This window comes from Nelusetta ayraudi, unplaced genomic scaffold (genome assembly GCF_046127955.1).
Source record: "Nelusetta ayraudi isolate G7.1 ecotype Tasmania unplaced genomic scaffold, CSIRO-AGI_Nayr_v1 ptg000084l, whole genome shotgun sequence".
Lineage (NCBI taxonomy): Eukaryota > Metazoa > Chordata > Actinopteri > Tetraodontiformes > Monacanthidae > Nelusetta > Nelusetta ayraudi.
Genome location: NW_027466134.1, coordinates 4,627,614 through 4,654,471, shown reverse-complemented (window position 1 = coordinate 4,654,471; position 26,858 = coordinate 4,627,614). Strand labels below are relative to the sequence as shown.

At 45.2% G+C, this 26,858-nt stretch overlaps 1 protein-coding gene across 1 annotated transcript in view; it reads right to left on the bottom strand.

Annotated features, from left to right (window-relative positions):
- Positions 1–1,855: 1,855 nt before the first annotated feature.
- LOC142900681 (cadherin-2-like) overlaps positions 1,856–26,858 on the bottom strand; it is a 71,579-nt gene continuing 46,576 nt past the window's right edge. Inside the window, exons 6-16 of the mRNA XM_076045099.1 lie at positions 24,471–24,615; positions 24,186–24,358; positions 22,785–22,922; positions 21,955–22,140; positions 20,289–20,542; positions 17,339–17,481; positions 13,290–13,523; positions 12,217–12,450; positions 9,421–9,560; positions 5,935–6,096; positions 1,856–2,159 (exon numbers count right to left, since the gene is read on the bottom strand). Of these exons, the coding sequence (XP_075901214.1) occupies positions 1,953–2,159; positions 5,935–6,096; positions 9,421–9,560; positions 12,217–12,450; positions 13,290–13,523; positions 17,339–17,481; positions 20,289–20,542; positions 21,955–22,140; positions 22,785–22,922; positions 24,186–24,358; positions 24,471–24,615 (2,016 nt within the window). The 3' untranslated portion in view covers positions 1,856–1,952. The remainder of the gene's footprint in view (positions 2,160–5,934; positions 6,097–9,420; positions 9,561–12,216; positions 12,451–13,289; positions 13,524–17,338; positions 17,482–20,288; positions 20,543–21,954; positions 22,141–22,784; positions 22,923–24,185; positions 24,359–24,470; positions 24,616–26,858) is intronic.

Genomic DNA, 26,858 nt, shown 5'->3' with positions numbered 1-26,858 from the left:
GGGAGGCAAATCTAATATTACAATGAACTACTTTCTGAAGGTGAACATGAGGAATCTGCTCTTTGCTTTTGTTGCATCCGTTACATATTTCATCAGCGGATGAACTTCCTTTTAGCATTCCACACCTGTGAATAACATTTCTCAAAGTCTTGTTCACTTGTTTGCTTTGACTCCATTTAACTTTTTTTCTTTTCTTTTCAAATCTGCGCAAAGGTAAAAATGAAACGACTTTTTTTTGTTATTCGGGACTGAGCCTAGTTACTATTATTGTTGTTCTGCTCTTGGCTTTTCTTATCTATTTGCTTGTTGTGCAGACCAGGAGAAGCCGTCCGTCTGTCGCTTTTGAGTCCCATTTGCTGAGATACGGCCAGGATTGAACCTCAACTTTAACGCACAACAAATGACATTTTCTGACTATGAGGGGGGGGGAAGAGAAGAGAAAATGTCAAAAATCGAATCAATCGGCAACTGCGTAAAAAGTGTTGCAAGCTGCAGTAAACAACCTTTTTTTTTTTTTTTTTTTTTTTTTTTTACAGCAACAAATTCAGCCTTTTTAAGCAACTCCGAGATGTTTTACTTTGAAGAGTTTAACAAGAACACACTCGACACTTCCAAAAACAAAACTCCAGACATTTGGTCCGTATACTGCCGCATAAATGTCGCAGGTCGTCGTCTTTGAAGAAATGGAGTGGACGAGCCGAGCGTACAAACCCGGAGCTGCGCAGCGAAGCCTCGTTCCTGCCAGTGGGATCACCCAAGGCGTGGTGTGGAAGGCGGAGCCTTCAGTGTCCATCCAGTGTTTGTTTTTTGTTTTGTTTTTTTAGTTGTAGTGACTCACACACTCCTTTCACACTCTTACAGGAAATGATGTGGAACTCAAAGAAACACACGCGCACGCACACACACACACACACACACACACACACACACACACGCTCGTATACACAACCAGTCAAAGGTTTGGACACATGTTTCTGACTGTTGACATTGTAGACATTGTAACTCAAGGCATCAAAACTATGAGTGAACACGCGTGGAAAATGTATTCAAGAAAAAAGTGGCAAATGACTCAAACAAAGTTTTGTATTTTAGATGATCTAGAACAGCCACCCTTCATAGAAAACACATAGAACATATTTAGGTATTGAACATGTTCGTCTTTTGCCGCATGAATCCACAGATCTTGCTCGTGTGTTTCATGTCTTCAGTGTGAGTCTGCAGTGTAGAAAGTAGAAACTGCAGTGTCCAAAACTCCTGACAGGTGGAGTTCACGCACACTGGTCATAGCCGAGAGCTCCTCCACTCTCTGTCTTGCAAAGGGGGAAAAAAAACAAAACAAAAAAAAAAAAAAAACGCCTTAAAGCAACGTACAGAATCCAAAGACTAAAACACAATCAAAAAAATGTACAAAAAGGCACATTTGACCTCAGTGCTCCTGTACTGTGTGATTCAAGTGTAAAATGAGCGTCTGTAGCGTGGCTGTCGAAGCTCTTCAACCAACACGGTGACACCATCCCCTCTGAGCGCACTGTTCTGGCTGGCCACAATTGTTAGCACGGTGGGTTGGGGGTGGGGGGGTGGGGAATTGGGGGGGGCGGGGGTGGGGTGTCGGGGGAGGGGGAGGGGATTTGGAGCGCTCACGCTGAGCTGATTACGTCCGTTAGCCATGAATGCTAGCCGGTTGCCGAGGGGTCCGGGAGTCACAACGGTCCCTGGTAGCGTCGTCAACAGCCATCGAGGAAAAAGAGGGGCAGCGTCGCTCTCTGCAAGCTGTCCCACTGTAATAACACAAGTGCCAATCCGCATCCCTACCTCCCCACCCCCACCCCCACCCCCCTCTACATCCACCACCACCGGAAAAACCACCTCCCGACCACCTGGGCCTCGGCTGCCAAGGTGACGCGAGAAGCTTTGGGAGAAAAACCAGGGGTGTTTTCAGGGCGCGGGCGGCGCTAGTCGTCCCCGCCGCCGTACAGGTCGGCCAGCTTGCGGAAGCGCGGCCCCCAGTCGCCCAGGTAGTCGTAGTCCTGGTCGCCGCAGCTCGAGGAGGAGTGCAGGGAGCTGAGGGAGCCGGCGGTGGAGCCGCTGCCCTCGTAGTCGAACACCAGCAAGGAGTCGTAGGGGGGCGCCGTCGGGTCGTTGTCCGCCGCCTTCAGGCCCTTGGAGAGAAAGAAAGAGACGGAGATGAAGGCGGAAGGTCGAGACAGGTCATCGTCGGGTTGAACTGGCCAGCCGCTGGCGGGCGCTGTAGTGGGCCAAACACCCTGAAATACCCTGGATTTAGTTGTTCTGAAATGAGAACAAAGGTGTTCAATTCAATTCAATTCAGGACAGACGATTTACTGGAAAATGTCGTTTTGCCTGAGACGAAAACCATCCAGTGGACACAGCGGAGAAGTCATGGATGTGAAGACTTCCTGGTTGCCTTTACACCTGTTCAATTTCAAAGTCAACAGGGACACCTTGGAAAAGCACTGCCGTCTAATATCAAATACAAAGCGTAACTCCCATTTCTTAGTGACGGATGCTGCCGTTCGTCTCGGCAGAGATCTTTTCACACCACGCCGCCAGAAGTCTGAGTACCGAGTCTTGGGGTAAAGCAGCATTTTTGGTTGCGGGGGGGAGGGGGGGCATCAGACCGGCTGTATCTAGAGCAGGATTAGAGTAATCCTATAGAAAATTCCATACTCGCCGTACAGCGAACCCTGAAAAGGGTATTACAGAAAGAGAGCCGTGTTCAGTGCTCAGGCGGCGAGGCAGAGCAGAGCGAAGGCCCGCCTGCTGACCTCCAGTGACCCCCAGACACGAGCTGAAAGTTCACTTTCACCAGGATCTGAGGCCGAAAATGGCAGACAAACACAAGCCGGCCGGTCAGGCTCCATAAATGTTTGTGCGTGTGTGTGTGTGTGTGTGTGTGTGTGTGTGTGTGTGTGTGTGTGTGGAGGGGCTGAGATGTACAGAGGGAATGCTGGGTAGAAGGAGAGAAGGAGGGATTATGGAGGTACGTAGAAGTGTGTGCGGGGGGGCGGGGGGGGATTTGGGTCAGAGCAGACAGATGCTGCCCGGATCTCCAAGAGGAGATTCAGCAGATTATCCAGCGCCGCCTCAGCCAACGCGGGACTCCGCACCACATTGCATACACACACACTGGTTTGTTTGCTTGTTGGTCTGTTTGGTCTTTAAAAGCCTTTAACCCGCCGTGGGCGCCATCGGGCCACTGATGCCTGACCTCTGCCCTCACTGTCACTGGAAAGTGTGTTGTTGTAGATGAGGGCCGTCAAACTCAAAACACTCAGCGGGGCCAAAAAGTCAAACTTGGACAAAGTGATTTCCCCCCCCCCACGGGCTGAAAATAACAACAATAAACTAACAAAGTTAATAATAATGATGTCCTTTAATGAACGTCCTATCCTGACTGACGCGCCAAAATACCAGCGAAGCATTCTGGGATTTGCGGTATTAGTGGTTACATGTGCGGGACAAATATAATGACACTGCGGGCCAAATTTGGCCCGCGGGCCAGAGTTTGACGCCTATGTTGTAGATGGTCATTCTACATGCTGATTTATTGATTTATTTCACGGTCCACCACATCACCAGTGATGTACATGGGCCTTTTGAGTGTGTGTGTGTGTATGTGTGTGTGTGTGTGTGTGTGTGTGTAGCTACCTGCTGCAATGAAAATAAAGGATGTTTGTGTTTGTGTTTGTGTGTTTGTACCAACACAAAGTTGTCTTCTGAGCAAAGTCGTTCATTCAGGAATGAGAGGCATCGGCTCGTCATGTCTGCCAGATTAAGCCGTCTAGATCGGCTCGCCGTGTCTGACGGCTCCCCACTTATTATTCATAGCCCCACTTGGCAGACGTCTCTTCGTAACGCAGCCGGACCAAAGGACTCGGAGACGCAGCGCAGGAAGACAGCAAGCGCTGGATTCACCCGTCACCACGATGACGGCGATGGCATCGAGTTTCCTTTGTTAATCGCACGTTGGGGGAAATTTGTGTAATCGCAGCAACGGTAGAGTGCAAAAGAAGGAAAACGACATTGGTTAGAAATAATTTGAATAAAATATTTACATTAAAGAAGGAAAGTTACACTGGCGGCCAAAAGTATGTACGTACTATTGACATTGCAGGTGCAGTGAAACCATCGAGACTACCTGTGAACACACGCGTGGAATGATGTAGGAGACAATGAAAGTGTCAAATAACTTCAAAATAGCCTCCTTTCAGAGAAAAAGCATAATTAGAGTTATTAAAGGTGTTTTTCTTTGCTGCATAATTCCATGTCTTGCTCATATATTTCATGTGTTCAGTATCTACAGCGTACAGTTCCTCCTCTTCCTCCTCTTTGCTGAGTCTCCAGAATTGGATCGGGGGGGCAGCACAGGGCTGGGAAAAACACTTTCAGTTTGGCCTCTTTTCTTTTTTTTTTACACTTCCTTTACCATGCGGGCGATTCGCCCACACCTCACGCTGCCGAGAGTCCAGGTGTGCGGAGGTGTGCGGCAGCGGAGAAGGGAGCAGGGCTTTTGAACGCTCCTTCGTACAACTTCTGTCGCCTTTCATGTGTAAAATGAAGTGCAACACCGTGAATTCCTTTGAGGAGAAACCGTCAGCTGTTCTACAATTTGCTGCCTCAAAACTACAAAGGCAAATGAAAGAATTCTTTCAGCAGAAAAAAAAAAAAAAAAAAAAGAGAGAGAGACCGGTGAGGCATGAGGGACCCAGCCTGGTGGAGTCTCTGAAGCCTTTTCCATCCTGTTAGGATGGCCAAGGCTGGACCTGACCACTGACAAACTAGTCCCTTATTATTCAGCTTCCATTACTGCCGTTATTGTTGAAACCCGACATTTGGTAGTAGTAGTAGCTCAGTGTGTGTGTGTATGTGTGTGTGCGTGCATGCATATATGCACATATGGTGTTACAGTGTTACTAGATAGACAGGAATGGAATTTAGCTCACATTTATAGACTGAGGTTTGAATCCCTGCATGATTTTGGTTCAGATGCTGATCATCCTGTTTTACAGCAGCAGAAAGAAACACCAAGACCAGCAGCAGGCTAATGGCAGATACAACTACACACTGACCTGTGTAATTGTGTGCAGTCGGTCATTTGCTTGTATAATGAAGCAGTAACCCAAACACCTCGTGTAGGTTCTTCCCACTGCACACGACAAAGTGGCCTGGATGCATCCTCACTGTTTTTACTGAGCAGTGAGTCCTCTGTATGTACGTCATGGCTGCACACTGACAGCAGCGTCTGGACAGAACCAATCGCTACCGGTCCGCGGCCCGGGGGTCGGGCACCACTGTCGTAGAGAATTTGCCTGCCGTTCAAATGTCAAGCGTGTGCACTTGTTGTTTGAAGCGGGACGTCTCTACATCAGTCAAGGTGGTGGGTTAAACCAGGACCAGCCGGGCTCCGAAGCCTCCAGCAGTCTCACACTGGCACATCCAGCCTGGGCGGGAACACATTGCTCACTTCCTGGTGTCAGGCGGCTCGTTTTCAGCCCAACTAGTGATTCATGGCTTCCAGTGAGCTGAGCGAGCGAGCTGATGGTGCACAGAGTTTCGTCTGAGCCAACTGACTGAACTTGGAGGAAGTGAGGATGGGACACAGTGTTCTGCTGCGGTCACTCCTGCTGCTGTAAGATGATCCTTTGAATATAAACACGTTCTTCTTTTTTCATCCCATGCCATTTTTTGGCCAATTAGCGTTTCAGATTGACACAAAAGCAGAGACTCTGCTCGGTGCAGTCGTCATTGTACAAGATTAACGCTCAATTCAACCTTCAAAAGCACAACAGAGGACGCGTTTGTAAGCTGATATTGATCCTGATGAACTCTGCCCCTGGGTCAGCAAGTGACATCGTTGTCGTTTGCGTTCCCGCCAAATCTTCCCTCCACCGCACAGCCACCAGCTGGTCCTACCTCATGGATGAAGTCCCCGATGTCTCCGGGGTGAGGGGCCGCAGATCGCAGTGGGTACTGGTGATCGTGGTGCAGGGGCCTCTCGTCCAGGCGTCGGATCCCCACCTTGACGCACTCTGACTCCAGAGCATCAGGCTGCTGCAGCTGACTTAAATCGTAGTCCTGGAATGAACACAAACGACATCAAAGCATTTATTTTATGAGGTGGTAACTCGCTGCTTCGCTGCGTCACTCACTCTTGGCATGAATGAAGCTAAAATGACACTGAAATTTGCTCAAACCTAATGGTAAACAGGTCTGGGCAGTAGCTGCAATGGGCTTCATAGACAACAATGCTGAGTTTGGCTTTCGGAGTTTTGCCCTTGGGATGAAACGGTTTCAGTGCGAGTGTTGCAGAGTTTCGAAATGAACCGAAAATGACATTTTCTTCTTGTTGTCTGGTTGCTGATTGGTAGATATTGGCTTATAGGCTTTATCCTTCAGTCCCCTGTTAGACCTGTTAGACCTGGTGAAGGCCCATTAAGGTGAGGTTCAGATGTTGGTCTCTCTCTGCCCTTGTCAACAAAGTTGTGATGATTCCCAGTTTAAGCTCCAGCGGACGATGGCAGTCACAGATTGCTCGTGCACTAGAATGACCTGTGGCTTCCCGTCAACCTCAATGGCAACGGTGTCTTCCACAGTGAACGGGACGTTGGGGTCCGAATAAAGCCTCCATTGTATGGCTTTGATTTGGAGGTTTGGGTTTGGAGGTGTGAATGCGAGCAACGTCAGGGTCTTTGTTTTAAGTGGAGGCTACGATGCTTCCTGGCACAGCCCATCTTTTGGCCCGCAGGAGCCGTCGCTATACTCGAAATAGTCGGTGCAGTGATAGAGGTCTGGTAAGGTGCAGATTTGATCAAGTGTGAAATTGGTTGTTAGTGGTGGAGAGCTGCGCTGGTGCAGTGTCCTGCGAGCTGTGTGCACTGCTTCTGACAAAGTGTGAAGAGTGAGGTGAAATTCAAGGCGGCCGTGATTCCATCTGCCTTCAGTTTGACACTTTGAGTCTTGTTGGTCAGGTCTGTGGAGTTGTGGATGTGCTGGGGGTGAGATGGGGGGGGTGCGCTGGGGGGTGTTCCCTGCCAGTGATGGTCGGGAACACAGAGTCTGCTTCTCGTGATCGTCATCCGTGTTCACCCCCACCCCACCCCAAATTGGAGCGTCACTAATTAGGAGAAAAAGAAGCAGCCTGTATTTCACCTCCTCCTCTACAGCACAGAGAGCCATCAGGCTGCCAGAGAGCGCCAGTTGCAGCCTCTGATCTGCTTTCTGTACAGACTCGTCGGACTGAGTCACTGCTGCGACTATCCAGAAACCATTCTCCATCCCTCCACGTCTCCGGTCGCCAAGGAAATTGATGACGCTGCCTTTTCAAGACAAAGCAGCAGGTTGCGCACTGACCTCGAGCTTTGTTCACAAAATTGGGCGCCGGAAAAATACTTTTCACTTAACTACAGGTGAGAGACCCCAGCTGTAACTTTGGAGAGAGACAGAGAAGGTTGTGCGCTTTCCTTTCACTCCTTGCGTTCTTTGTTTTCATCCAGTACAACTCAAGGACCGCGCAGACTGGCAGAGGATCTCACATTTAGACTTCTTTCACTAACTACACTTTTAATCTTCTCAGTCCTGGCTATTTTCTAGGACGCGGTGTTTGATTTCTGACAGCCTTGTGCTTTCACTTTGTCTTCTTCTTTTCCCTTTTGGGAAGTGAGTCAAAAATACACCAAACTCAAAACATGTATTCAGTCAGACCCACTGAGTAGTTCCAATGGAGCCAAAAAAAAAAAAAGAACTTAAATTTCAATGTTGCGATAACTGATCAGACTAAACTGCCATGCCTGTGCATGCGTTCAACTCAAACTGAGCAGACAACACTGAACGCACTCCTTGTGAAGGACGACGTCAGTAAAAGTTAAGATAAATACGTGCGAATGTGCAAAAATTTAGCGAGCAACTACTGTAAGAATGTATTGTCAAACTATTTATGCTTTTGGCTTTTTTTTTTTTTTTGAACGTGTGTGTCAGCATCCAACAGAAAATGACTGCGTGTGAGGCAGGAAATTGATGTTTTTCGTCTACGGGCGACAGAACAATGACAGGCAGAAAAGTATCGGGCAGTAATCTTGTATTTTAAAACTTTCTAGCTGACAGATGTCACATCGAACAGGCAGTTTGGAAGTGGTTGAGTGTAGAGCCTGGAGGAGCCCAGTCACGCATGTAAACTGCGATAAGGGCTATACATACAGCACACTCGCAGAAACAATTTATTCCACTTTTGTCATGCAAATAGCAATTATGGAGCGTTTTGGTTGTGCGCTTAAGTACAGTGTTTCTGCATTTGCTTTTGCACTTCACCACATTAATGAGCTACGGCTAAAAAAGGGAAACAGATCCTGGTCTAAGTGGACGGCTAATTGGGGGTTCAACTCCCCCCCCCCCCCCAGCAGAGGCGAGGAACAGCTTATAGTCACGGTGCCTAACCATGAGTGGTGAGAGACACAGGACGCACTGTAGTTCTCCTGCAGAAATATTAATCCTACTTTCTAGGTTCTGTTTTTGGCACTCTTGAGCTGAGTTGGAACAGAGTTGATTGGAAACTGCAGAGTAGCCGAGGCAGTGTGTGAGGCAGTGGGTGAGGCAGTGGGTGAGGCAGTGGCTGTGTCTCAATTCAGGGTCTGCATCCTTCAAACCGAGTGTCCTCCGTCTGAAGGAAGCGTCCTCCCAAGGACCCGGCCTAGAAGGACGGACCCAAACCCCGCCTCCCCGGTAACCACCCGGGACGGTCTAGCCTTCGGCGTACTTCCTGGTTGCGTCACCGCCGTTCCCCCCTGCTGGCCAATCCCGGAAGTGACGTTTTCATAGCATCAAGCTAACCAATGGTTCGCCAGCTAACGATGGCGTTGGATGTTCAAATAAATAAAAACCCTGCGTTAAAAACGGAATATTTGATGTGAAATGTAATACTTAAATTTATACGTTGTGTCTTTGCCAGTAGATGGCGCTAATTTCAGCTGACTTCCCAGGATCCCACGATGCTTTGCAGCAGCACGCAAAGCATCCTGGGATACAGAAGGACGCAGAGCCTGAATTGAGACACAGCCAGTGTGTGTCATTATTCACCTTTCATGGCTCACTTCCTAGTGTTGGTATGAATGGCTGAGAGGTTGGTGGTCAGCTGAAGCCTCCAGAGGCTTAAAGTCACCAACCACACGCAATCGTCACAATCATCGTGCAATCATCAAAATCACTCTATATCACTGAACGAATTGAAATGTAATCTGTATAATTGAATCTGTTATGTTCTGAATATACCCATATCTAATCTAATCTAATCTAATCTAAAAAAACATTGTCATAATTGCAAGTCAACCAATCAGAGACGGGCGGTGTGACAGCGACGGCAGCAGCGGTTTGGTTCCCGGTGAGCTCGTCGCTCTTCGCTCAACCTACCTGGTCCTCCTCTCCTCCCCCCTCCTCGTCGTACTTGAGGATGTTGTCTCGGACGTCGTCTTCGGGGTCGATGAGGAGCTGCTTGGCCTGCCTCTCTTTGTCCCTCCTCTTCATCCACATCACAAACACCAGCACCAGCACTGCGCGGTAACCAAGAAAAACAAGGACACGTCAGCGTCTCCGGGGCTGGAAAGCAGCTGCTGCGTGTCAACAATCAGTTGGCGTCAACTCCACTCAAGTTAAGATTCGAGTCATGTCGGGGAAAGCATCCCATAATGACGGATACAGCTGGTCTCAGGCCAGGGTTTTCCACTCCAAGAACTTTAATAGTGACTGTAGCTGTAGTTTCCATGACAGTTGCGCTCACTAAAATTTTGACCGGAATAATTGCGATTTGCAGGCGTCCGTGAATCTCTTTGATGACTTGCCAACGATTTTCCATCTCCTCCTCCGTCCAATCACAACGCACCATCTTCACTGGTCAGTGAACTTGGTCACGTGACCTCACTTTCTGCAGACACGTCAACGTGAAAAGTGTTTCCATGACATTCCTATGACACCTCTGTATGGATGCCTGTGAAAAAACCTCCTCGTGGCGGAGCTGTTTTCAGCACCAGGGTTTTTTTTATGGCCATATTTAGGTTTACTGCAATTCCAGGGGTCACTGAAACACAGCTTGCGACTATGTAACCAGTCTGCGCAAATAGACCTCTCAAGACGGTGAAGCTCAAGCGTTTGGATTGGGAGGGATATCAAACGTTTTTAACATCCGCTGCCTGAAACTCTGGCTATCATCTCAGTCTGCCTGGTAGACAGCCTGTTGCAATAGCAGACAACAACTGAAATCTCCTCAAATGGAAAACGGGGTGCTTGAGGGAACGTCAAACACTTAACACGCTTACTTGCAGCCAGCTGTTGGGCTTTAAACTTGTTGTAATCTCACTCCCTTTGATCGTTTAAATCTGGCTGGATTTACGAGACAGGGGAGCTCAGACTGCGCATGTGTTGGTAAACCTGCGCCGCTGCACCTGCCTCGGCGTCAGAGGAAGTTAGCGCTGGGATATTAAATCCTCGGCGAGCGCAGCTTCAAGCTCAGCGCTGGTTGAACTTGGCTTGGCTTTGAAAACAGGTGAGTGTCTGCATCTCTAATGTCAGGTGTCTTTAAAAAAAAAAACGGAAGAAAACACACCGACTGCTTTGTGCTCCTGAGTTCAACACAGCGCAGCCACAGACGATGCCTGACTTCGAGTGAAAAAAATAACAGGGTTCAATTTCAACTTCACAATTGTGTAAGATATAAAGTTTGCGTAGGAACTTCTGCCAATATAATGGAGATAACTTGTAAATAGTCCGATTGTCTTTATTTTCCTTTCTTACCCTCCAAATATGTTTATGTTTTCATTTTATTCATTAGTTCCTTATTAATTCATCTAATTCCTCTGTAATTATGTAAAACATGGGATTAATAAAGACATTCTATTCTATTCCATTCTTTAATTGAATCTTTTGAAATTATTGTTACACCCTCCAGTTGTGACAAAACTCACAGTGCAGTAACAAGGCGACAACGCTGTGTTTCCAACTCCTAAAGAGAAACAGAAGCTTCGATTTCATCACATCGCTTTCACTCACGATGGACGGCCACTCAGCACACACTGCACTGATCTCTACCTCTGTTTGTGGTTCCACCGGTTGTCAACCAGCTGCCTGGTTTTCTCGAACCAGGTTTTCATGTTCTGCATATTGTAGCAGTAATTTAAGTGTCTGCCAGTCTGTGGGGCTGAATGCAGGAGTCGCTCCAGCTGCTCGCCTCTCCTTTAAGGTTGCTTCTCCATCAGCTGAGGAATGCCAGGCCATTATCCCCACAGACAAAGCCGTGCTTTTGTTCTCTTAATCGCAAAGCTACACAGCCAATCAATCTTCATCGTGGAGCCTGACACGGCCCCTGTCAAAAAACCGCACAGGGCACGTTTTTTTTTTTTTTTTTTTGGTAACCTCCGGGTGGAACAGATGGTTCCTATGGAAGCGCTTTGCTGCCCCACTAGGGGGAAAAAAATACAAACAAACAAAAAAAAAGAAAACAGGGCTCAATGACAATCCACTGTCATGAAACTATCGTGTTATAACGTGAAAATGTCGACAAAACTACGTGATAGTTTCACATTAAAATTGTCGCGTAAAAAATGGGGAATGAAGCAACGTCAATAGTATCAGATTCATTCTTCCCACAGTAGAATCCCATGCATCTCAAAATCCTCCTCAAAGCACGCATGCTAATATCAATTTCATCGATGGTGCTCAGTGAATTCAGGATCTCACCAAGCATCGAACCAAGTTTAAAGTAAAGTTGATGATGAATGATGTGAACATTATTCCGTAAAAAACGCGAAACTTTTCACGTAAAAACAGGAAAATTATCACGAAAGTACGCGATAGCTTCACGTTATAACGTGAAAAAGTATCATGTAAAAACGTAAACATTATTACGTAGAAGAGTGCAACTATCACGTTATTTGGTGAAAAGTATCATTTTATTATTACACGATCATTGTTGCATAAAAAAGGTGACAGTTTCACGTTATAACGTGAAAATTATCACGTAGAAATGTGAAACTATCGCATTATTTTGTGAAAGTTAACACATAAAAACGTGAAACTTTCACAAAACAACGTGATAGACTTCATAGATTTATAACGTGATACTGAGGCCTGTTTTTTTTCTAGTGTGGCAACAATGCGCTTCGCTTCCGTAGGTTCCTTCTTATGGCACCTGGGACAAACCAAAGACAAACTCACCCAGAAGCAGGATGATGCAGATCAGGATGGCGATGATGGCTCCAGTGCCCAGTCCAGCTGCAATGATTCGCTCCATGTCAACGCAGTCTCCGTGGTGATCACACTGGCACACTTTGACTCTCAAGTGGGACATGCTGGACATGGGCAAGTTCCCAGAGTCTGTGATCGTGATGGGAATCTCGTAGATGCCACTAGGCAGGGATCCGATCCGAAGCCGGAGCTGGGCGTGGTCTCCTGTGTGAGGTGAACCAGGACGGTGAACCATGAGTGGAGATAACTCAACAAAACAACGTGCAAAAAGCATTTCAAACTATTTAACTCTAAGAGCTCCACACATTATCTTCCACTCGTTGAGTGGAGTGACGGAAATCATAATGATATTTAAGCAAAATGGGGATGGATTTAGACAGTTTCTGCTCCAGAAGTAAACCAAGAATTATGTTGAACTTGTTTTGTATAAAAACCCAAATTTTACCAAAGTACATTTGGCAACAGCACACATCAGGAATCAGCAACACCCATTTCCAGTCAAACATCATCTAAATGATGTCCAATATAATATGCATACTTATCATGTATGTATGTATGTATGTATATTTATATATATGTATATATATATATATATGTATATATATATATATATATATATATATATATATATATATATATATATACATATATATATATATATATATATATATATATATATATGTATATATATATATATGTATATATATATATGTATATATATATATATGTATATATATATATATATATATATATATACATATATATATATATATATGTATATACATATATGTATATGTATATATACATACATACATATATATATATATACATACATATATATATATATATACATATATATATATATATATACATATATATACATATATATATATATATATATATATATATATATACATATATGTATACACATATATATACACATATATATATGTATGTATATACATATATATCCATATGTATACACACACACACACACACACACACACACACTTGTTTTATTTTTTTATACTGATTATACTGACCATTGAGTCGACTCAGTGTCCAATTGCGGCGAACATCTGACGGGCGGCTGGACAGCTCGAATGCAAAGGGCCCACCATTGGGCGCCAGGTCGGGGTCGCTGGCTGTGATGTTAATGGCGTTGGGATGAGGCTTCTCACACATTTCCACCTCCGGCGGGAAGACGTGAGGAGCATTGTCATTAATGTCCAGCAGGTACATCTGAAGGGTGCCGCTCCCACTGGCAGGAGGGATACCTGCGCAGGCACAGCAGACACGTGCCACAGTCACTTTCAGCTGAAGTGTGTCAGAGGAGCTGCTGGGAGCCCCGGTGGCCTTTTTCCTCTGGTCAGGCGTCACTCGCTGCGTTTCCATGACGCTTTTTTTTGCAAATTAAAAGCCATATTTCTAAAAAGAATTTTGCCAAAGTACAAGAGTTTCCATTGAACGGTGCGAAGCGCAGAAGCTGTGATTCTCGTCAATCGTTTACTTTAGTTTGTTTACATTTGTTTGCTGTCCAGAATGGTGGTTATATATATTTTTTCTTTGATTACTTGTAAAAAAATACTTAGTCTCCTCCTCCGGCTAATCGTAACGCACCATTTTCACTGGTCAGTGAACTGGTCACGTGACCCCGCACGTCACGTCCGCTGACGTAAATGCAAATGCAAAAAAAAGTCTTCCCATGACACTTTTGCGATATTTAGGTTTTGCGCAATTCTAGGGCTGATGGAGACGCAGCTCCTGTGTCTCCTGGCCATGAATTTACAGTCTGATCTGATGGTTAATTTAGGGGAGTGAGGGGTTCCTCAAGTAATTATTCAATGTACAATTGTTATTTGCAAGATTCATGGTACTGTGTGGAAGAGGTGCAACAGTTGCGAGCCTTTATTTAAAAAAAAAAAAGCAAAAAAAAAGCAAAAAGAAATGTGTTTTATGGATCAATAAAATGGCCATTTTGAAAAACACCGCCCACTTCTCTAAGACGGAACGCAGAGGCTGTTTTAAACTATTTTATTTTCAAGATCATTTTCTTAGACGAGAGTGCATGCGTGTCATCGTCTGACTCACGCAGGATGTTTTCTGTCTGCCAAACATCGAAAGTCGTTCAAAACAACAACAAAAAAAAATCAACAACATATTGTTCCAAAACAGGATATTGTGACCATAACACAAAAGAGCTCTTGGTGCTTTTTTGTCAAGTAGGAGCCGGAGATTCTGGCAAATCAGTAACTCTAAGACTTTGAAATTTGCTGGAAAAAAAAAAACTAGTGGAACTGTATGAGCTACAACTATATTCTAATCGTGATGACGTGCCTCGGCATCATGTTGTGGGGAACCGGGAACTGTTTCAACCACACCAGTAAACACTGTTATTGATATTCAAACTACGGTGCATTCACTGGACCTGTTGCTAATACAATCCATCCAAACGCACTGATTACGTGCTCTCCTGCTGCGTGCTTCTCCAATCATTTAGGTTTGGCCACACGGGTTCTGTTTCAACATGAAATGCCATCTGTCAGCCTATAGAGCAACATTATATCTCGCATTTTCTTTCCACAAATCTGAGGCAAAAGTGGCAAAAAAAAATGAATATTCTGTACTTAAGTTTAAAGTACAGATACTTGTGTACTCAGGTAAACGTAAAAGTGCTGAATCAATTCATTTACTCAATTGATAGCAAGAGAGTACAGGTTGTGAAATGTACAAAAAGTAAAAAAAAAGAAAATGATAATTTTTTTGCCATTAATGAAACAAAACATTCATTGATGATTTTGCAAAAAATGAAAACGCTGTGACAGAATACTCTGTACTGAACTGACCAGAGGTCTCGCCATTCACTTTTATATGTAACTGCACAACAGCAAACGCAAAACCTGGAGCTACTCTGAGTATAATAAATCATAATAAGTGAATTACTTTGAACAGGATTTGTATCTTTTAAACACAAAAGTAACGAGTGCGGTTTTTCCAATTGTAGAAGCATAGCAGTACATCTATTTTTGTACACATGTAGGGAGTAAAAGTAAACAAGTTGTCAGAAAAATAAATACTCAAGTACGGTACAGATACCTGAAAAATCTACTGAAGCAAAGTTACTTCCCACCTCTGTGTTTGATATTAAATGACATACAATTAATGGTGTGGTGTCCTAATTTGGGACCAATAAAGTTCATCTACATGAATAATATTGATCAGTCGCTTCCTGCAAGTGGACCGTGTTCCCCACGTGCAGGCAGGATGAAGAACATCATGTATGGCACCTTGACATTATGCATCCACACAGCCTGCACATCCTCAGCGGTGGTGACAAGGTGACCAGATCAGCTGTTTCACAATGAATGTGTGTCCTCTGGCACATCAAAAACGCACCTTCTCCACAGACAGCTGCGAGATGTAGTACGTCGAGTATAAATAGGTGACCTGCGCACATACGGTGACCTCTCTCACTCTCTCTCTCTCTCTCTCTCTCTCTCTCTCTCTCTCTCTCCCTCTCTCTCTCTCAGTGGAGATCCTGCCGACGTGTCGCCTGCCGCCTGCATATGTATGCGTGTCCTTGTGACGTTCTAAGGTTTCGTATCAGCGAGCTCCTTGCTGAGCCTGCAGGCTTAGAACAGCAGAGGAGAAATGCAAAGGCTGGATGTGATGTTGAGCGCACAGCAGGGTGTCTGGACCAGGATGCGACCGAATGACATTGCACTCAGACCAGGGCTGGGCAAACTACTGGTCTGCTGCTACTCCAGCACCTACTGTTTTTTTCAATAAATATCAACGTTGGCCCCGAGACTTTGTCCAGGTTGCACACCTTGGCCCCTCTGTCTATTGGAATCTGGCACCCCTGAGACTGAGATAATTCTCCACTCTGAACAGAGGGCCCCCTCTTTCTCCACCGGACTCTTAACAACCGTCGTGATCAGAACAAAAGGCCTTTATAATCAACGTGAGTGTTGTGTCCAGAAAAGCCCAACGCGTCTCCGATGAAGACATTCGATAAACTGTCGTGGAGAGAGTGGGAGAGTGAAATAGTGCTTGATTACGGGGCTGTGCATGTATTGTTGTGATTACAGGGTGCGTACAGCGATTATATTTGTTTGTGCCATTGGCTGCTGCCTGATGATTGGCTGCGTCGCTATCAGAGTTGGAGAGGAGGCAAAGAAAGAATTCTACTTCATGTCGGAAGGAGTAGTGGGGACGCACTGATACAGATTCCAGTATCCGGTATCGGTAACGATACCAGTATCGGTGCTGATACCGGGGTTGAGTACTCTACTCTTGTAAAATCTGTTATGCCGATACCACAGCACCGACACCAGTTGTACTTGTATGCACATGACAATTTTGTTACATTTGTGTTAGAACTGCAGTGAAACTTGTGAAAGAGAAATGTTGTTTAAATAATGTGGAAAAAAACAAAACACTGTCATCTGCATAGAATACTACAGTTAAGATCAATTGGTATGATTTTTGTGTGGAGAAAAAAACAGTCTGTGGAAGCTCATCTCAACTGTTTTTTGCCAGTAGAAAATAAATAAATAAATAAATAAATAAATAAATAAATAAATAAAAGTGTTTTCGCCAGTAAAAAACCTGTTGCCAATAAAAACCCTGGGATCTGCTGCCAGTGAAACGGAGCATAAAGCCTCGTGAGCTCTTCTGGAACATCACTGATGCTGCAGATGATGGACTACATCGCACTGACACCAAAGCAGATGAGTTTTGATTTGTTTCACGCCTAATATGTTAACCAATTCTTTTCTGGTTACATTTTTTTTTTAATATATATATATACAACAGCTACATGATCACGTTGAGTGTTTTATGCATGTTATGAAATGAAGTCAGTGTGTCTGAAAGATAGAGCAAACATTAGAAAATACTCTATTGGTTATCATAATTAGTTAATATCGAGCATATGTCCCTGAAATCACCTGGTGAATCCATTGCAAGAATCTCCAGCGAGCTTTTAATGATGAGTGTTGCTGAAGTGGCTTCAGGCAGACGCTCACACGTGACTCATAGTTTTGGTTCAACCATGAGGCTCCTACTGAAATAAAAGAAATATGCTCACCGTTATCCAACGCCATGAAGGTGACATTGTAGATGTTGTTCTTGACGGACGGAGACTCCCGGTCCAGGACGGCGATGGTGGAAATGCGACCGGTGAGCGGGTCGATCTCCAGCCAGTCGGCCGGGTCGGAGATCTTGGAGTACCTTGAATTTGGCGGAGAGGGGAAGAGGAGGAAGAGGAGGAAGAGGAGAGGCGCAGTGAGAAGCCGTCATGGAGACTTTCTTTGCGCGGCTCTCTGGCTGATGCGAGGGGGCCAAGGAGCCGACGCTTATGTGGGGATTTTTTTTTTTTTTTTTTTACCCCAGTAGACATGGAAAATATACCACATAAATACGGTTGTCGGAGGAAATTTTGAATTTTTATTTTTGAATTTCCTGACTTGACTTGAATAGCGTGACGGGAGAATGTTTGGAGGAATCGGAAAGATCCAATAATTGCAGCAGAATTGTTCAAATGTGAGACAAAAAATGTACATTTTAGAATTATTTAATGTATATGAAACACTTAGTTATAAGCATCTACAGGTTTATATTGATATATATGTCATATACTTATGTGTGTTTCTGTATTTCTATATTTATATACGTATATGTATATATATATATATATATATATATATATATATATATATATATATATATATATATATACATATATATATATATATATATATATATATGTATATGTACATTGTATATATATGTTTTTCTATATATGTGTAGACCAGCAGTGTAAGTGATGTGGCCTGATGAGAGCCGCTTCATTGGCTTTGAGTTTGAAACTGGAGGCTGAGGCTCTGAGGCTCTGAGGCTCTGAGGCTTATTCTAAAAATTGGAGGAGGACCATCTGCAGGATGCAAAGGAAAACTTGATAAGAAAAAAAACAGCTTTCCATGCATCTGCATTGTATTGCACAATACACCCCCCTTTATGAGCACGAGCGCGCGTGTGTGTGTGTGTGTGTGTGTGTGTGTGTGTGCTTTTGCGAACACGACGTGGTTCGGCATTGGCTGTTGCTAGGCTACAAAGACTTGAGCACTACATTTAGAAACAAATAGTGGGATGTAAAAGAAAGAAGGACGGGGACGAGCGGCAGCGGTCCTGCGGCCTCTCAGCGCTCCGAAACCCGTAGGACAGCAACACGGCTCGGCGGCACCGTTTGCTCGCTGCTGCAGGATTCTCGGTAATGTTATGTTTCCTCCCAACGCGATGCTTCTCGGGGAGGAAAAAACGAAAAGGAAAGAAGAAAATCCAGCAAATTTTCTGAGCTTTAATCTCAAAGTGGGGCTGCGTAAATGAACAGCATGAGCCCCTTGATAATTAAATAGGTAAATCTTCACCCACCGAGATGGAAAATCTCAACAAATAAGAACTGATTGTAATTAGGAGGCTGAAGATGTGCAGCAGCAGTTGGTTTTTATCCCCCACAAAGTTTAATTTGAACTTCTATTAATTCCCTGACCGTGAGCCAGGTAAAGCCAACTTCCATTGCGTTTGACAATGACACGTTTGAATGGACTTGTGAACACAGCCAACGACAATCTGTGAGCAAGGGAAGCTACACTCAACAACAGCTGCTAATGTTCATTTCAACTGTTTACGCATTCATTCAGTTTGCTTGTTGGTCTGAAGCCCAGAATAGCTTCAGACCAACAAACAAACAAACAAACGACCGGGCCTAAAATAAAGCACCCGTGCGTGTGTCCTCTTTTCGCTCAGGCAGGGGGAAGAAATCAAAGGAGATGTGTTGGTGAAGATTCTGAGTCATCAAGGACTTGGCAGTCTGAAGTGCTTCCACAAAGGCAACTAAATCAGAAGGATTCAGGATTTCTGAAAGCAGCTCATCACGCACTCCTTTTGTGAGGATTTGCATTTAAAAAAAAAAAAAAAAAAAAGAAGAAGTTTAACTTTAACTTCTGATTGGCCATAAAGATTTTGAACACACCATGCAATTATCATAACTTAAAACGCCGCCCTTTATTTCATTATTTCGGCTGGATCAAGGTCAATGCTTCAAAACTTTTAGACTGCATTTAAACATAGAATCTGATCACTAAAAACGATATATTTCGATAATATAATTTCTGTTATATATCATATTATATTCTGGACATCTTTCCTGGACTCAATGGCAAATAGTGCACTAATGCACACAAAACTTGACTGTCTATTGCACACAAGATGTCTTCAGAATTTACTGTGTCATGATCATGACGTCTGTGATGACAGACGAGGGCTCTCTTAAATCATCAAACCAACTCAATGAACATCTGTGTCTCCTTTTCCTTACAGAATCCATCCATCCATCCATCCATCCATCCATCCATCCATCCATCATTCATCCATCCATCCATCCATCATCCATCCATCATCCATCATCCAACGATCATCCATCCATTCATTCATCCATCCATCCATCCATCATCCATCATCCAACGATCATCCATCATCCATCCTTCCATCATCCATCCATCATCCATCCGTCATCTATCTGTCATTTATCCATCCATCATCCATCCATCCATCCATCTTGCGGGACGAGAATTGACCAGACTTACAGCTTAAGCGCTTCACACCATTCGATGGAAACACCTGCAAATCGCAATTTTACTTAGTCGAAATTTTAGAAATATATTCATATTCATTTTGCGAAAAACTGTCATGGAAATGCAGCTATAGCGACAAACAACCAGTCGCGCTCACACACACACACACCTATGGACAATTTAGAGTTTCCAATTCACCTCACATGCATGTTTTTGGACTGTGGGTGGAAGCCGGAGAACCTGGAGAGAAGCCAGCAGACACAGGGAGAACATGCAAAGCACACACAGAAAGGTCCCAGGCCCGGGACGAGAAACCCACAACCTTCCTGCTGTGAGGTGGCAGCACTAACTACTGCACAGAATCCTTCCAGATTCCATCCACTGCAGTTCCGGCGGCCGTCTTACCGAATGGACTGTCTCATGTAGCGGTCCGGGTCCTGGGCGGTGAAGGTGGTGAGCAGAGAGCCGGCGGGCAGACCCTCCTCCAGCTTGATGGACTTGGGATTGGGGTTGAACTCTGGGCTCTCGTTGATGTCCAGGATGCGCACAGACACGGTGGCGGTGGACTGACGGGGCAGGTGGATGCCGCGGGCCAACGCCACTTCGTTCTCAGCCTCCACGGTGAGCATGAAGGAGCGGTTCACCTCGAAATCTATGGGCTGCACCAGAGGAGAGCGGAGGAGACGCGCCAGACTTGAATAATTAAGAGCAATTATTTCCAAACCAGCGGCTATTTTTAGCACTGCCACTTCCTTTTCAGGGCTGCTAATACATAGATTAAGCAGCTGTCACCAACTGTGTTTCCATGACTCCTAGAATTGCGCAAAGCCTAAATATGGCAAAAAAAAAACGGGTGATGGAAACAGCTCAACTTGGAGGAAACTCTCAAAGGTTAAAGGTTAAAGGCTAAAAACTTTGACTTGGCCTGGCCGCAGCCTTTGGCCCAAGACAGCTGAGATGGGCTGGAGCAACGCCTGCCACCCCGAGTGCAGAGCAAGGCTGATAGAAAACGGATGGAGCGGTGAAAAGTTGAAAGTAACTTTTTCTATTTAAACTTACTTAAGCCGGGGTTTCTGATTCAAAGCTGGAAAGAGGAAGTGACAGCATCGCCGTTCAGAATTTCAAATTCAGATGATTTTGTTGCATGACTTTTGTTATTCGACAAATGCAGAAAATCAACGCAGCATCATCGCCTGGCAGACTGGCCTCCGTGGCCGCGGTGAGCCAGACGGTTTGCACTAAAACAACACGCGGGCGGCTTCGACTGGAACATTTTGCATAAAAAAAAGAGTAATTGTAAGTATGGCTAAGTATGATGATGAAGTGTCCCTGTGGGACAGTCTTCCTGCTGGATGTAGGTCACAGCAAACCACTGAATCATCCTGCAGCCACGGTAAATGATTTTGCTAAATAATTGTCACGGTCACAGTCAAATGTAATTGCTGGCATAATTTGCTTTTTCTCAGATCTGCGCGCTTGGTGAAGCTCCACAAATAGAGCCGTGTGCATGTGCAATGTGGCAGCATTGTGCAGTTGCTAAGTCTTCAAGGCTGATTCAGGGCTGATCCAATAGGTTCACGCCAGGACTGCAAGGCGGCTCGACAACTCAGGTAGATTTGCGTGCATTCAAAGAAAACAACAGTGAAACAAAACTCCTTTGCCCGTCCCAACTGTGTCTCAAGGATCACTGTGTGTAAAAAAAAAAGAAAAGAAAAATAAACAGAACTGGCTGATCTCATACAAAATGCAGGTTTTTAAAGTATACCTGGATTTTGTTCATTATCGTGTCAGATTTAAAGTGAAATCTGCTTTATGGTCTCGCTGGGAATAAACTCCTTCCTGCCGATTTTCTCGCCTTTATCATTTTGTTAAAATGGGGATTTTTTTTTCTGCAGTACCTCGAGTGGCCACTGGGGAAAATCGCAGCTATATTGCCAGTCCAGCATCCAGTTAATAATACAATACTCATAATGCATCCATGGTTTTAATGGGTTATTTCTGTGTGTGTGTGTGTGTGTGTGTGTGTGTGTGTGTGTGTGTGCGTGTGTGTGTGAAGGGGAAAGCGGCCGACCTTGACCACCGTCAGCAGGCCCTCGTTGCTGGTGGGGTCGGTGGGGATGGAGAAGCGGCCGGTGGGGTCTCCGGCGATGATGCGGTACACTGCGCTCCAGGCTTGAGTGTGAGGCTGGTCTTTGTCGGTCACCGTCAGGTTGGTGACGATGACGTTGACGCGGTTCTCGTGAACCTCCCCGAAGAACTGAGAGAAGAAAAATGCTTCATCGTTTTTTGTTACAAAAAAAAAACCCAACGGTGACACAGAAATGCTTTATGACTATTGACAGTGTGCACCACTAACGCTCCGGCTTCTGTGTTGTCACCACTGGTATGGACTTTAGCTCTTCAAACAGACACACTGAGTGCAAGAACAAGAACTTTACTCTTGCCAATGAATCTATTTTGAGGTTCACTGCAGTGCAGTAGGAATTATAGTCATATTAATAATAACTCCTCCTCCTCCTCATCGTTTAGATTCATTTCTGGAGTGACAAACACTACCAGTCAACATTCAGTTCATTCTCCATTGACACTGCAGTTTCTCCAGCCACCTTTCATAAAAAGCATATTAAGAGTTATTTAGCTTGTTTGTTTTTCTGTTGCTGCATAATGACAAATATCTTGCTCATATACTCGATGTCTTCAGTTTCTATCTGCACTGCAGGAAGTTGTAAAGATAAAAAAGATCATTGCTCTGCTCTGAGTGCACCCAGTTGGTTTTGCTCTGATTTTTTCAAAGCGCTTTGAGACGCCTTGGGATGGGACTTAGAGCTGGACGATGAAAAGCTGATTGACTGATTGATTGATTGATTGATTGATTGATTGATTGCCCAAGGTGGGACCTACAGTGTCTGTGGTGAACTCTGGTGGGTTGTCATTGACGTCGGTGATCCTGATGACCGTGGTGGCAGTGTTGGACAGGCCGTAGGTGGGGTTGCCCTCCATGTCGGTGGCCTGGATGATCAGCGTGTACTGCGTGACTTTCTGCAAACAGAGGAGAGCCAGAAGAGCAAGAGTGAAACTCTGACGAGGACGAGTTGAACACACAGTGAAGCGTTCCAACCGCATAGATCAATATTTTGTTTGGATCAAATGACAGGGTTTTGCATGTTGGGGCAGGTGCCGCTTTTCTTTTTTTTTTTCTTGTCATGAAGTCGCCACCCAAAATTTATTCCACAAAAAATCAAAACACTTGCCCACTTTCTATCAAGTCTAGTGGATAAATTACTGAAACAACTAAACTGAGATGTTTGTCCTGCAACATTTTGCTCATTTTATCATTTTTCTTTCATTTTAATGACTGTTTACACAGATTCTCACATAAGGCATCAAAATAATGAATGAACGAAACATATATGGTATCATGTAGTGAACCAAAAAAGTGTGACATAACTCAAAAGCGTTTCATATTTTAGTTTCTTCAAAATAGCCACCCTTCATAGAACATTTAACAAGGTTTTCTTTGCAACGTAATTTCATATATACTCCTCGTATACTTGATGTCTTCAGTGAGTAGCTACAATGTAGAAAGGAGTAACGATAAAGAACAAACATTGCATGAGAAGCTGCGTCCAAACTTCTGACTGGTGGTGTGTATACACACACAGTAGGGCTGTGCGATTAATGGATTTTAAATCGAAATCAGATTTTGTTAGTCGTAACGATGTTAAATAGAGGAAAATGGGAAAATCGATTTTCCTCTTTCATGCTTCATGTACCGTAGTCCCCCCCCCCGCCCCTTGGAGAAGCTGTTAACTGGCTACCTATGTTTACTGGCATCTGCACTAGCTAGCCACAGCAGCTGTTAAAACCAGGAAGTGATTCTGTTTGCTTCCCTCACCACCACCTGCTGAATTATTTTTACAAAGTCGCATACAACACGCAGTTGTCCCGTTTTTGGAGCATATTTAACGAGATTTCGAAACGACAAATTGAAATCGAAAATCGAGTTTTCAGAGAAAAAAAATTTGGATTTTATTTTTGACCAAAATTGCAACCGCAACCCACTTTTGGACTGCGACCCACCAGTTGAGAAACGCTGCTTTAAACCCTTGAGAATGAGCATGTACTGGTTCACACTGGTATGAAGGCACAACGATCTGCAAGATAACTCATGTGAAATATAGAAATAAATAAATAATCCTGCTGTCGTTTCACTGCGGGAGACACTGCACGCTGGGTAACAGCAGCTCCATATGGGTTTGATATTAAAAGCTATCTTAGACACACACACACACACACACACACCTCTCGATCAAGGCCCGCTGCGACGGTAATGATGTCACCCGTCTTGTTGTTAATGGTGAACATGTTGGAGGAGGGGCTCTGGGGATTCTGGGACAGGATTTTATATCGCAGCATCCCATTGGCCGTTTTGGGATCGTCCTTATCCAACGCCGTCACAGCCATCACGAAGGAGCCTGCGGGGAAGCGCAGCAGAGTCAACCCACACACACACACACACTGGCTGGCCGTGGAGGAGGTGGAGCAGGAGGAGGAGGAGGAGGCCTTCAGTGTGGTGGAGGTGCTCACCGGGCTTGGATCCCTCCGGCACCGAGCCGTTGAAGGTGGTGTGCGCGAACTCGGGCCTGTTGTCGTTCTGGTCGATGACGTTGATGACGATGTCGATGGGGTTTTCCACCTGGTTCCCATTGAGGTCCACGGCGTGAGCTCGAAGCTGTAGGATAACACACAGACACACACACGTCCAATGAAATCAAGGCTCTGACAGAGGGGGAAAATTTGCTTCATTACAGCAACTGTATGGTGCAAAAAAGATGGAAAATAAGGAAAAAAAACAAAAAAACAAATGTAAAAAATATTTGTAAGGTATAAAGGGAAAAAAACAAGATATTTTCATCTTATGGGCAGTTGGGTTTCCAGCTGTCTCCATAAAGCAACACAGGAAGGCGACAGGAAGTATTGACACCACGCTCGATCACGATTTTTCAATGCATTATTTTACAATCAAGACAAAGGCTTGAAAAGAACTTCTAGTGCTGCCACACCAGAAAAAAACAGGGCTCAGTATAATGTGATAATAATCATGTTATAACGTGAAGTGTTTCACGTTATAGTGAGAAAATGAACACGAAAAACGTCAGAAAAAACGTAATATTTGACTTTGTGACGTGATACTGAGCTCTGCTTTGTTTTGTTTTTTTTCATAGGGTGGCAGCAATACGGTCAGTACGTCTTTGATGTGGTCGGTGCAAAACAGCAGTGATTTATGTATTGAATAAAATATGGTGGTCAAAGAATAAATGTAAGAATTGATTGGCCTCGGCCTCCTCAATAAGCCAATTCTTCAGGGCGTATAAAGCGTCTGTAGAGGGGAGCAAAGAGCAAAGAGGCTCCCTCATGAATAAACATGAGGGCCATTCCCTGCTCCTCACTCTGACAACTACATCCAGCCGCATGAATATTCATCAGCCGGCTTGCATGCAAATCGCACGGCTGTGACTCCAGATTTCCACTGTGTGTGTGTGTGTGTGTGTGTGTGTGTGTGTGTGTGTGTACGTGTGTTCCTGCAGATCAAAAGGTGAGGCTGCGCTCTCAAGGTGCATGTGGCTGCGTTAGATATAGCGAGCAAACACCCCCAGTCTGTCTTTAAAAGAATTTCTCTATTTCATGAGTGAGGACGAGGGAGGCAGGGAGTGAGGGAGGGAGTGAGGGAGGGAGTGAGGGAGTGAGGGAGGGAGTGAGGCAGGGAGTGAGGGAGTGAGGCAGGGAGTGAGGCAGGGAGTGAGTCAGGGAGTGAGTCAAGGAGTGAGGCAGGGAGTGAGGACGAGGGGGGCAGGGAGTGAGGGCAGGGAGTGAGGCAGGGAGTGAGGACGAGGGAGGCAGGGAGTGAGGCAGGGAGTGAGGACAAGGGAGGCAGGGAGTGAGGCAGGGAGTGAGGCAGGGAGTGAGGATGAGGGAGGCAGGGAGTGAGGACGAGGGAGGCAGGGAGTGAGGCAGGGAGTGAGGACGAGGGAGGCAGGGAGTGAGGACGAGGGATGCAGGGAGTGAGGGCAGGGAGTGAGGCAGGGAGTGAGGACAAGGGATGCAGGGAGTGAGGGCAGGGAGTGAGGACGAGGGAGGCAGGGAGTGAGGCAGGGAGTGAGGACGAGGGAGGCAGGGAGTGAGGACGAGGGAGGCAGGGAGTGAGGCAGGGAGTGAGGACGAGGGAGGCAGGGAGTGAGGCAGGGAGTGAGGCAGGGAGTGAGGACGAGGGAGGCAGGGAGTGAGGCAGGGAGTGAGGGAGCCTCTCCAGCAGTGATGGCAATGAAAGCCGAGCGGCTGACATGTTGGGAGACGAGTCAGACTTCAAGCCCAGCACGAGGTGAAACCAGCTGAATTATACATGACTCCCCCCCACCCCCACCCCTCCACCCTTTTTCTAAGTAAACAGCCTGTAGCGGCGGTGGCAGTGGCGTTGGTTGCTGTTACATTCTCATGACGTAACATTCTGAGAAATGTGCTTCAAGACCTTCCACCAGTGAGATGTTGAGTTTCCGTCAACCGTCAAACAAAATTAACGCAGAAAAAAAAAAACATCCACGACGAAAACACAACAGAATGTTTTACCAGGCATGGGCAAACTACGGCCCGGGGGCTACATGCGGCCCGTTAGGCATTTTAATCCGGCCCACTGAACTTAAAGAAATTATATAAATCGTGAGTAAATAATTTCATTAATTTTTTCAGTGTTCTCAGAGTCATTTCAATAAAGGGCTGAACACCCTGGTGGTTCTGGGTGGTTCTGGGTGGTTCTAAGAGCTAAACATCCTGGTGGTTCTGGGTGGTTCTGGGTGGTTCTAAGAGCTCAACACCCTGGTGGGGCTTCAAAGACGCTGATCTGGTTGCAACTTTGCCTTTGGTTCATTTTCTATTGACCTTAAAGCAACATGTTTTCGACACATCCCATGATGGATTGTT